General features: G+C 36.4%; 1 protein-coding gene across 7 annotated transcripts in view; it reads right to left on the reverse strand.

Annotated features, from left to right (window-relative positions):
- Nucleotides 1–7,512, reverse strand: part of LOC137632690 (cuticle protein 19-like) — a 227,205-nt gene extending 219,693 nt beyond the window's left edge. For 4 of the 7 annotated variants that reach the window (XM_068364794.1, XM_068364792.1, XM_068364793.1 and 1 more), the window contains exon 1: nt 7,258–7,512. In XM_068364794.1, coding sequence (XP_068220895.1) covers nt 7,258–7,381 — 124 coding nt within the window. In that variant the 5' untranslated portion in view covers nt 7,382–7,512. The remainder of the gene's footprint in view (nt 1–7,257) is intronic. The other 3 variants (XM_068364789.1, XM_068364787.1, XM_068364786.1) reach the window with 2 other exon arrangements.
- Between the last annotated feature and the right edge of the window lie 4,302 nt (nt 7,513–11,814).

The following is an 11,814-nucleotide window of genomic DNA, read 5'->3' on the forward strand; positions in this document are numbered from 1 at the left end:
GGTTGTGCCTGAGAAGCTAAGAGATTGCTTAGCAAGTAAACATCTCAAGTCATGTAATCAGTTGCAAGCAACTGTTCTGTAGGAGGGTGGTGAATCCTGCTTTCTAGCTACCTTCAATTCAAAGGGACTTGGCCATGTAAGTCTGCTTACAGATCAGTAACACCTGAATAGCCAGTACTCTAGAGGAAGATGACATTACAGCGAATCTCCATAGGGTAAGCGGTTGGTCACTAACCACCGATCGCACGCAACTATTTCCAAAAGGCAAGATTGACACGTGTCTTCAATCCATTATCAGACCGGTAATTGTATGCATAAATCCAGCCTTGGACCAGTAACACAGACTGAAAAATTCCTCTAGAAGGCCATTTCTTCCGATCTTATGGCCGGAATGGCTAGGCAGGATGAAAATCTAGGCACAGCCCGAATGATTCATTGTGTCCAGACTCGATTGGAGAACATTGGTCCATGTTCACAGTCGAGACCTCCATCTTCCTAAGACCGAACTGGCGAATTCACTTAGTAACAACAAATACAAGTTGTATTTCTTAGTTTCCCATCACAAAACTGGCATTAATTCTGAATGTTTTCTCCCAGGGAACCGCCTCACTTATTTGAAGTTTCAGAGTCTAATTACAGCCAGCCTGACTCTTCGCAAAGCTTAGGTAACAGAGACAGGCACAAAAAGAAAATATTTGCTGCCCTAGGTTGGGATAACTCCTAACCCATTGCCTACTCTCGGATAATTAACACACTATGTACTGCCTAATATTGTTTTTAATTAGTGTCTATCACACTATAAGTAGTTTGTAATCAAATTAATACATATCAATAAGTGTACAGTACATTTACACATGTGTACACTATGTACCAGACACGGTAAAGCTACAATACATAACACTACAATAGTCGTTCCCCTGACCAGAACTATAATTTTACCCAGTAGTCATCATACCCTTACAGTATAACAACAAAACACTGTTGATCCTATCTATTAATGCCGTATAACACTCACTGATACTGTAGTGTACACTACTGTACTGTAATACATTTACAGTACTATTACTACAATAAAACTTAACTGTACGGTAAGTGTTCGCTGTTTTCGTTCGGACGACTTGTCTACAGTACAGTACTTGACAACGTAGCCTACATTTACAATAAACAATAATATACATTATTATTATTATTACTTGCTAAGCAACAACACCAGATGGATAAGCACGATGCTGTAAGCCCAAGAGCTCCAACAGGGAAAATAGCCCAGTGAGGAGAGGAAATTAGGAAATAAACAACAAGAGAAGTTTATGAATAATAACATTTAAATAAATCTTTCCTATTATAAACTATAAAAACTTGAAAAAAAAAAGAGGAAGAGAAATAAGATAGAGTAGTGTGCTCAAGTGTACCCTCAATCAAAAAAACTCAACCACAAGACAGTGGAAGATCATGGTACAGAGGCTATAACACTACCCGAGACTAGAGAACAATGGCTTGACTTTGGAGTGTCCTTCTAGAAGAGCTCCTTACCATAGCTAAAGAGTCTCTTTTACCCTTATCAAAAGGAAAGTAGCCACTGAATAATTACAGTGCAGTAGTTAACGACTTGCGCAAAGAAGAATTGTTTGGTAAACTTACTGTTTTTATGTGTATGAGGACAAAGGAGAATATGTAAAGAAAAGGCTAGACCATTCAGTGTATGTGTAGGCAAAGGGAAAACAAAACGTAAACAAAGAGAGGAATCAAATGCAGTACTGTACTGCCTAGCCAAGGGGTGGTCAACCTTTTGTTTCCCATGCACCAATTTTTTTCACTTCTAATTCAGATGGCCCACACAACCTTTAACTCCTTTTCAATCATTAAGTATGGTGATTTGGACATAATTGGCGGTTTTTCCTTTTTCTCTTTTTTTCATGATTATTTTGCGTCTAGACGAAGAAAATTAAGACAAAATTCATTAAGAAAAAAAGTAAAAGGAAAATCGAAAATTTGGAAGACAGAATTATTCGGTTTATAAAGAAGTTTTGATGGTATGATTTCCAATACAATTGGTGTCATATTACTGGAGAAAATTGTACCTAAATTTATTTTGAAAATCATGATTTTTGCTAATAAATCAAAAAATTCTTGATCAAATGACTTGAAACTTGTATATCAAGGTATTATATATTTCTAAAAATGCAAGGCATAGCAGACGGTCCCCTTAAATTCTTTATGTATTTTTTCTAGAAATCAGTATTATTAGTATTTTTTCATGAGCTGGCATATTTTTTCTTTAATTATCTGTGGGTTATAGTGCGCCACTGTTGGCGCATGCGCCATAGGTTGGCCACCACTGGTCTAGCCGGTCAAAGGACCCCCATAACTCTCTAGTGTTAGTATCTCAATGGGTAGCTCGTGCCCTAGCCAACCTACTACCGACTTACTGTAATATTGTACTCTACAATAAGAATACAATTTAAGATTAACAAAGTGTACATATTTTATACAACGACCACTAACCATTTTTGTACGAAGTTCTATGCAGTCTTGAAGCATGAGCAATTCCTAAAAAAAAAGAGGAAGAGAAATAAGATAGAATAGTGTGCTCAAGTGTACCCTCAATCAAGAAAACTCTACCACAAGACAGTGGAAGATCATGGTAAAGAGGCTATAACACTACCCGAGACTAAAGAACAATGTCTTGATTTTGGAGTGTCCTTCTAGAAGAGCTCCTTACCATAGCTAAAGAGTCTCTTTTACCCTATTCAAAAGGAAAGTAGCTACTGAATAATTACAGTGCAGTAGTTAACGACTTGCGCGAAGAGGAATTGTTTGGTAAACTCACTGTTTTTATGTGTATGAGGACAAAGGAGAATATGTAAAGAAAAGGCTAGACTATTCAGTGTATGTGTAGGCAAAGGGAAAACAAAACGTAAACAAAGAGAGGAATCAAATGCAGTACTGTACTGCCTAGCTCTAGCCAGTCAAAGGACCCCCCTAACTCTCTAGTGTTAGTATCTCAATGGGTAGCTCGTGCCCTAGCCAACCTACTACCGACTTACTGTAATATTGTACTCTACAATAGGAATACAATTTAAGATGAACAAAGTGTACATATTTTATACAACGACCACTAACCATTTTTGAACGAAGTTCTATGCAGTCTTGAAGCATGAGCAATTCCTAATGCATCAGCGTTGACACTTTTGAAGTACTGTATTGAATAGATATTACCCCGTAAGTATAAAAAATGTCTAGGGGTACAGTAAGTACTGCTGTATACAAATACTGTACATCACTTTATAAGATGGAAACGTGATTCTGCTCAAAAAGGACCGAAGTGGGAGATGCATATACGAGGAGAAACGATGCAAGACTGAGGAAAGGTGACAGGCAGGGTTGCCAATTCTAATGTTGAATACACGCCACATGAACTTTCAAAAAGCGCCTGAAAAGCACTAAATAATTTTGAAAGATATAACAATGATAAAGCTGAAATTGTTTCAATAAGTCAAGTTGGGAAGAGAGACTCTGGAAAGCAACCAGTTTATCATATATACTATCAGCAGAAAAAGCACTATATTTCTTGACAGGTCTTCATCTGTCCTTGTGTACATCTCCTGACACAGAGATTGGTGGGATGTTGCTCCGTGCGGAAATGGCGTGAAGCATACCAGATGCAAAGGAGCGCAGTCGGTTTGGAATTGTCAGTTTTCCGCGGCATTACTTACTATGAAACTGCAAATGGGTGAATTTTCATCTAATAGGTTATATGGTTCTCTGTATCATGAATGACCGAATCCGCAAAAAAAGAATCACTGTGACCTAGGGAAAACTGTACTACATTTTTAGGTTGAATGTTGATGATAGATTAATGCTAAAAATAGACTGGTTCTTTTGTTTCAATTCTAACTAATCAATTAGGGTTAAGGAATTTATACATTACTATACACCAGAAAATTGGATTCACTTCCCACTGATCAATCGTTTAGTGCTGACCTTCTATATGTGCTCTGTTAAATTTTCCAGCAAGAATAAATCTTGCAGTAAATCCAATGATAGAGGAACAGTTTATTTTTTTTTTTCAGAAAAACCAGCTTCAGTTCACATTAATAGATTGTATATTGCACGTGTGTGGGTATGCTGTCATAAGATATGTGACCTATTGACTTTTTTTTCATCAACAAATTTATAGGTAAGGTCACATGAATAACTATGGCTTTGCTACACAGAAAGTAAAAAGTACGCCTACCAAGTGCAATTCTCAAAGGTAGATGACTCACATATTGATCTCCATGCTACCTTCATTCAGTGCAATCTAAGGGTAGTAGTAGGCCTAACCCAATATACATGGATGATTTATTCTAAGTCTAAAAGGCAATACAGGATTTTGAGTCAAATTAGGCCTACACCTAGGCATGCATGCACCAAGTGATATGAATCAGATTTGGTCAAGTGAGGATACGTTACAGTGCATTCCTGTAATAGGAGTCTTTGTATAACGACGGACAGGAACACCACATAACATGATTTACAAGCCGTGTCCGGCTGAGGACACCACTTAGACTGCCGTATTCTTAGCGATAGGATTGAAGATAGGGGAGTCATGGGGCATGGCCATCATCATACATACAACCGTTGTATTTTACTAATTTTGTGCTTTTCTTACCAATTTTCAAATTAATTTTGTAATCCAATTACGTTCATAAGAGACACTTTACCTTAGGTTAGGTTGTATCCATAAATATAAAACATACCTAGTATTTGTCCTTTTTCTAAATTCATACAATTGTGATATACTCTAAATACTGTACTTGAAAGTGTATTTGACATAGGCCTATATATCGTGTAGGTTCTGTACTTGTATAACTTGGAAAACAGCCCTTTAAAGTCTCATTACATATTACCAATTTCTTATGCCTATATTATTATAATCATTATTATTTGCTAAGCTACAACCCTTCTGTAGTTGGAAAAGCAAGATGCTATAAGCCCAGGGGCCCTAACAGGGAAAATAGACCAGTAAGGAAAGGAAACGAGGAAATATTAAATATCTTAAAAATAGTAACAACATTAATATAAATATTTCCCATATAAACTATAGATACTTTAACAAAACAAGAGGAAGAAAAATTGGATAGAATAGTGAGCCCGAGAGTACCCTCAAGCAAGAGAACTCTAACCCAAGACAGTGGAAGACCATGGTACAGAGGCTATGGCACTACCCAAGACTAGAGAACAATGGTTTGATTTTGGAGTGTCCTTCTCCTAGAAGAGCTGCTTACCATAGCTAAAGAGTCTCTTCTACCCTTACCAAGAGGAAAGTAGCCACTGAGCAATTGCAGTGCAGTAGTTAACCACTTGGGTGAAGAAGAACTGTTTGGTAACCTCAGTGTTGTCAGGTGTATGGGGATAGAGTAGAATTTGAAAAGAATAGGCCAGACTATTCAGTGTATGTGTAGGCAAAGGGAAAGAACCGTAAGCCGAGAGAAGGATCCAATGTAGTACTGTCTGGGCATTCAAACTCTCTAATGGTAGTATCTCAACAAAACAAAAAGAAGAGAAATACTATAGAATAGTGTGCTCAAGTGCACCCTGAAGGTTAAACCCTCAAAAGCACGGCCTAAGTTAGCCTAACACTGTTAATATGTGACACTTTAATTTCTAGCATAACTGGAATTCGCTATAAGAAATGGACGAGTGCTGGCTAGTTTGGTATTTTTCTCTATGTGTTTAATAGGGACTGAGGCATAATAACTTACGTATCGGGGTATTAAAATGTGAAGTATGTTTTTCACTCTAAGTCCATTGAGAGACTGAAGGGGAATTATTGCACATGCGTATTTTCCCGTGGTTTGGGGAGCTTTCTGTGCATTTTCAATGACGTATTTGTCAGGTGGTTTTTTTAAACCAATTAACAGCTTACAAGTACTTCTTCCTAAGTTCCCGGATGTTGTTCTACAACAGCCATTTTTTTCCCACCTTCGCCTTCAGTTTCAAGTTAACCACCATCTCATAAAGACGTCTCCAATTGGGAACTTAAGGGAAGCACATCAATCTATTTCAAAATTGTGTAATTTCGTTTATGTCGGCAATTGATTGTTCAGTGTAAAGCTATTGTGAAATTAAAAAATAACAGCAAAATAATGCCTCAAAGTCCGATTCTGACTTCATTTTCAGGGACGGCCCGCACATTTTCTACTGCAAAGCTTTTGTAAAGATTGCCAAGAAAAAAAAAGCAACAATGTCAATCATAAGATAAGGAATTAATTGTTTGTGATTTACTTTTTCATAATGGAAGGAATTGTTTGTGATTTAGTTTATCATAATCTTAGAATTTATTTGGGATTTACTTTTAGTTTGTGACCTGGGATGGGAGGGTCCGGCTAGTGGTTGTGACCTGGGAAGGTTTGTGACCTGGGATGGGGGGTCCGGTGGGCTTGCCCCCAGGCTATGGGTTGTGACCTGGGAACTACTAGGTTAGGTTAGGTGGGTTTGTTAGGTTCTGTACCCTTTTACAAATCTCAAGTGTTGAATAATCACGTTTTGGCCAGTTTTCAGCTACTTACATGAACCATATATTTTTCCAACTGGTTACCTTGGGCTTGTTTGACATTTCTGACCATTATTATTGCTGCAAATCACTCGTTTATGACATTTTCCCACCTGTAAAACTCCGGTTTCCAACTGGGATCCCCCATAAGTATCTTTATAAAGGGGGCCAAAAACTCATGAACAGGTGGTCTGCCTCAATAATCAATGTCAGAAATGCATAAAACACAAGATAACGCGCAGGAAAAATATATGGTTCATGTATTTGGCTAGAAAAAGGGTGCCGGTTTAGTATGTGGCCTCCTTTTCGAATATGGCCTCCGTAATTCTATCTGTTTTAGTATGTGGCCAAACCTAACCCAACAAGCCAGGTAGGCCACATACTAAACCCGAATAAAAAAGGTAGGCCACATACTAACCCGACACCAATTAAAGTATCATGTATTTACCCCTAAAACTAAGTAACGTTTTAATACTTTGTTTTACAGAATGTATAATCATCTAAAATATCTATGAACTACAGGAATATAAATTAACATTTCAAACATGAAAAATTAACAGATTATGCTATATATATTGTCCAGGTAAACTCCAGCATACACACGGTTTAATAATCTCGAAATCAAAGGCAGCAAACAAGGGAAAATGTCATAAACGTTTTTACACATTAGGGAATTAACGTTACAAAACGTTTTAACACATCGGGGAATTAACGTTACTTACCATAAAACTTAGACAAATTGCCTGGATAGCAGATTATGCTATAGATATTCTCCAGGTAAATTCCAGCATACATGCTGTTAAATAATCCCGAATTCAAAGGCCGTAAACATGGGAAAAATGTCATAAACGTTTTCACACAATAGGTAATTAACACAAACACTTTGACACTTTACACAAATTCACTAATAATGACGTAATAGGTAATGTTTTGATTGTATGTTATTCTATGAGGTGGAATCTGTCAACCAGATGCATTGGAAGGCTGTGAAAGTATTATTATTATTATTATTATTATTATTATTATTATTATTATTATTATTATTATTATTATTAGCTAAACTACAACCAAAATTGGATAAGAAGGATGTTATAACCCCAAGGACTCCAATGGGAAAAAATAGTCCAGTAAGGAAAGGTAATCCCAACGGGTCAAGCAGGGAAAAATAGCCCAAGGAAAGGTAATACAGAAATGAATAAACAAGAAAAGTACTGTAATGAGCAATCAATATAAGATCTTTTAAGAACAGTAGTGATATGAAAATAGATTTTTCATATATAAACTATAAGAAAGACAAGAATGCATCGTATTATATGGATGGCACAATGTACTAAGCTGTGGAACTTTTTGTAAGATCCAAAAGTCAAAGTATGAATGTATAGTAATGGTTCTTTGACTTTTCTCGAGAACAACCCATTGTTGAACTATTTATAAATCATATATATATATATATATATATATATATATATATATATATATATATATATATATATATATATATATATATATATATGTGTGTGTGTGTGTGTGTCTCTGTGTGTGTGTGTCTCTGTGTGTGTGTGTCTGTGTGTTTGTGTGTCTGTGTGTGTATGTGTGTGTGTGTGTGTGTGTGTGTGTGTGTGAGAGAGAGAGAGAGAGAGAGAGAGAGAGAGAGAGAGAGAGAGAGAGAGAGAGAGAGAGAGAGAGAGAGAGAGGAAATGTAATTGATAATAAAGGGATAAATTCACGAAAGATTTTTCGCTTTATGTTCCCAGGATGAGCTCTTCGCTTTTGGTCTCCATTAAGATAAAAGGTTAGGACCACTCACGTAAGAAGGAAAGCTGTTGATAAGAGGAGATTTATTTTGAAAATGCTCTCGTTTTATATTCCCTTTTTTCATGAAATGCACGTTCCATTGGGGTTTTAAGTCCCCCACTTTTTACATAATATTCTTTTTAACGTATATGTGTGCATGCATACGATTTGTACCATATAGCACAGTTTTCCAATTCATTTCAAGGCAGAAATGTAAAGCATGCAAAACGCAATTTTCCCCTTAAAGATGCATTGAAAGTGTTCCAAACCAATTCATATATTAATGAAGAAATGTAGGCCTATAGATTCTAACCATCAATATCGGGAAGATAGTTGATTACGCTGTAGTAATCCAAAAAAGGTTTAGACCTACGTTGACTTTAAATTTGGACTTGGATTTATGAATTCAAGCCGTTCAGACCTAGCTGAAGAATTTGATTGTGGCTTATCCTAGACCCAACAGAAGTAGGCTACTTATATCATGAAATATATTTTTCCTTGGGTCTGTAATCCCGAGATATAGTTAATCCGATTTAAGATATATTTATGGCTTAAGAGTTGAAAAAAATATGAGTCACTTGAGTTAATGATATAACTATTATAAACAGTTACATGTTCGACACTTACCAGTTGGCTAAAATGGTGGAGATGATTTGATTTCAATTCTAAGTACAACTTTGAATTCAACAGGATTCTAATGTATATCTTTCAACCATTGGACCAAGGGATAGTTATGGTAGCGAAGAGAGCTATGAAAAGAGTTTCCTGTTGCCATACAAGGAAAAGGAGACTATATAATCTAAGAATTTACTCCCTCAAGTTGGCGACCAACAACTAAGGCACATCAGGCTAGGTACCGTAGAAGTAAGTAAGATAAGGGTATGTAAAGTGAGGTTAGGTACTACAAAGTAACATAAATGTATTTTGTAAATCTTGTTTTCTTCATTTGGTTTGTTTCTGAATTATCGCATTTATTCAATCATATAAAAATCAAAGCCTGGGGCTTGACGTACCCTAAGCAAAAAAATAAATACGCAATAATTCTCTTATAAAAAAAAAGGACAAGGTGAATTTGGTTTGCTGTAATGAATGAAATATTTTCCGATACTAAGCAATTCTCAATATGTAATGACAGTAAAATCGTAGATAAGAATTTGATAAAACTTGCAATCGGAGATGAAGACAAACAGTCAAAGCTTCTACTTCTTGTGATAAGGATATTTTTGTATTCACCTCACAATTATATGTAATCATTAACAAATTATTATTTCTATTTGCCTAAATTATTTTGCTTATAATATCCTAATAAATCAAATTAACATATATCGTAAAATCAAATATATGAAAATGTTACCTTACAAAATTATAACGGAGGGGAAGAAGAAGAGGAACCAAGAGGCAAGGACTTCTTAGAGTGACGTAAGTCACGTGACTAACGTCTCTGTTGTCAGTTTAGGTTTCAAGGTGGTATAATGTGTCAGTTTGGACTGTAGAAGAGGTTTCTGTCAATTTTCCAGTGCTTAAAGTTGTGGACAGAGAGAACATTTCCTATGGTCGGTATATGTGACAGGTTGGATGTTGGTGGTGGTAATCCTAAGAGTTAAACAATGTCTAGTGATCATTATTGATGCTACTGAGGCTGCTAATGGCGGATATGACAACGATAGTGACAGTTTCAGTAAGATCAAAGAAGTAATAAACGTCTTCATCAAGTCTTATGACCTTCTCGGTTATGCCAGTGAAGATTTGGTCTTCTCAGTTATGTCAGTGAAGTTTTGGTCTTCTCAGTTGTCAGTGAAGATTTGGTCATCTCAGTTATGTCAGTGAAGATTTGGTCATCTCAGTTATGTCAGTGAAGATTTGGTCATCTCAGTTGTCAGTGAAGATTTGGTCATCTCAGTTATGTCAGTGAAGATTTGGTCATCTCAGTTGTCAGTGAAGATTTGGTCATCTCAGTTATGTCAGTGAAGATTTGGTCATCTCAGTTGTCAGTGAAGATTTGGTCATCTCAGTTATGTCAGTGAAGATTTGGTCATCTCAGTTGTCAGTGAAGATTTGGTCAATACTTTTTTGTTTGTTAAGGAGCAAGATCATGAATCAACAACGACAATCCTACTTACGCTATAGGATAATTTCAGCGATGCCCCACAACTTCGTCACCATGACAGGCATCACTGCATTTGGTAGTCCCATCTGAGTGGATTACATACCTGGTACCTCCCTGGCCATTGTTCCAGTACCTTGTTCTGTAATCACTGTGGAGTCTGGCTCCTTTTCAAATACTGCAAGTGCCAATATGTGAAAATCTGCAATTATTAAGTAAGTGTAATTTATATTTATTAAAAGATTGCCTGCCCTCAACCGAAATTCAGTAGTATCTTTAATATATAGTTATTTCGTCTGTATTATCATTTTGGCATTATCTGCAAACCCCTTGTATCTATAGGAGTAGGTATGTGAGAGGTTTTTGGACTGTATATTTACATATGAATATATATATATATGTGGTTTTATTGTAGTGTATTAAAGGGCAATGTAACCTAGGAAAACAATTACTTTTTCTTATAGAAAAAATTATGCTCTCCGAAAATGATACTCGTTCCCGTCGCAAATGAATAGTTTCAGAAATATATATACATCTATATCCTACGATAATGGGGGACCCCCAGTGGGAACTCGGGGTTTTGGGTGGGGAAAACATACTGGGGAAACGATATATAATCGTAAAACAAGCCTTTTCTTCTCTATACATTACCTTCTTGAATGTATAATAATCAGAGGAAAATACAAAACAGTATATCTGAATAAACTTTGGTGGCACCATTGCAAAGATTGTCTCATGAAAAAATACAGTAACCAGTGCTGCCAACGTCTGATGTAGATCAAATGTTAGCTTTCCATGCTATCATTAGCACCCGTACGTTCGTTCGTTCGTGTATACCAGTTTCGTCCTGCGCAGAAGCCCCTCCCCCCCGGCGCAGAAGCTTTTTCCCTTCCTATTACTCGTTTTATTATTCTATTCCTTTTAAAATCATCTCATTTTATATTCCCATTCAATATTATTTATCATACATGAAGACTTTCTTTGGACTAGTTTCCCTATTTAGTTCATTCATGTTTACCCTTTACACTCCGTTGTTTTTCTGTTAACCAATCACGAACCGATACGTATTCAAAGTTTACACAAGGGGGTCGTCAACTGATATTTCCCTTCCCCCTTCCTTTGTCTCTTTAAGTGGTCTGTTCATAGTTCATACCAAATCCTTTTCCCTTGTAACCTTTGTCCTAGTAAGGTGTCCGTTATTTCAAGTGAGGTTTATTTTTTCGTATTTTGCGATTGAGGAAGTTATAGATACTTGTAACGACTTCAGTATTCCGTACCTAAAATCATTTGCTATATTTCATGGTGATTTTTATTATTCTTCAGCCAATGTTGATAATTTCCTGAAATCACACAACGTAATTCCTCAACCCTTACAGTGCCC

Source organism: Palaemon carinicauda, chromosome 41 (genome assembly GCF_036898095.1).
Source record: "Palaemon carinicauda isolate YSFRI2023 chromosome 41, ASM3689809v2, whole genome shotgun sequence".
Classification (NCBI taxonomy): Eukaryota; Metazoa; Arthropoda; class Malacostraca; order Decapoda; family Palaemonidae; genus Palaemon; species Palaemon carinicauda.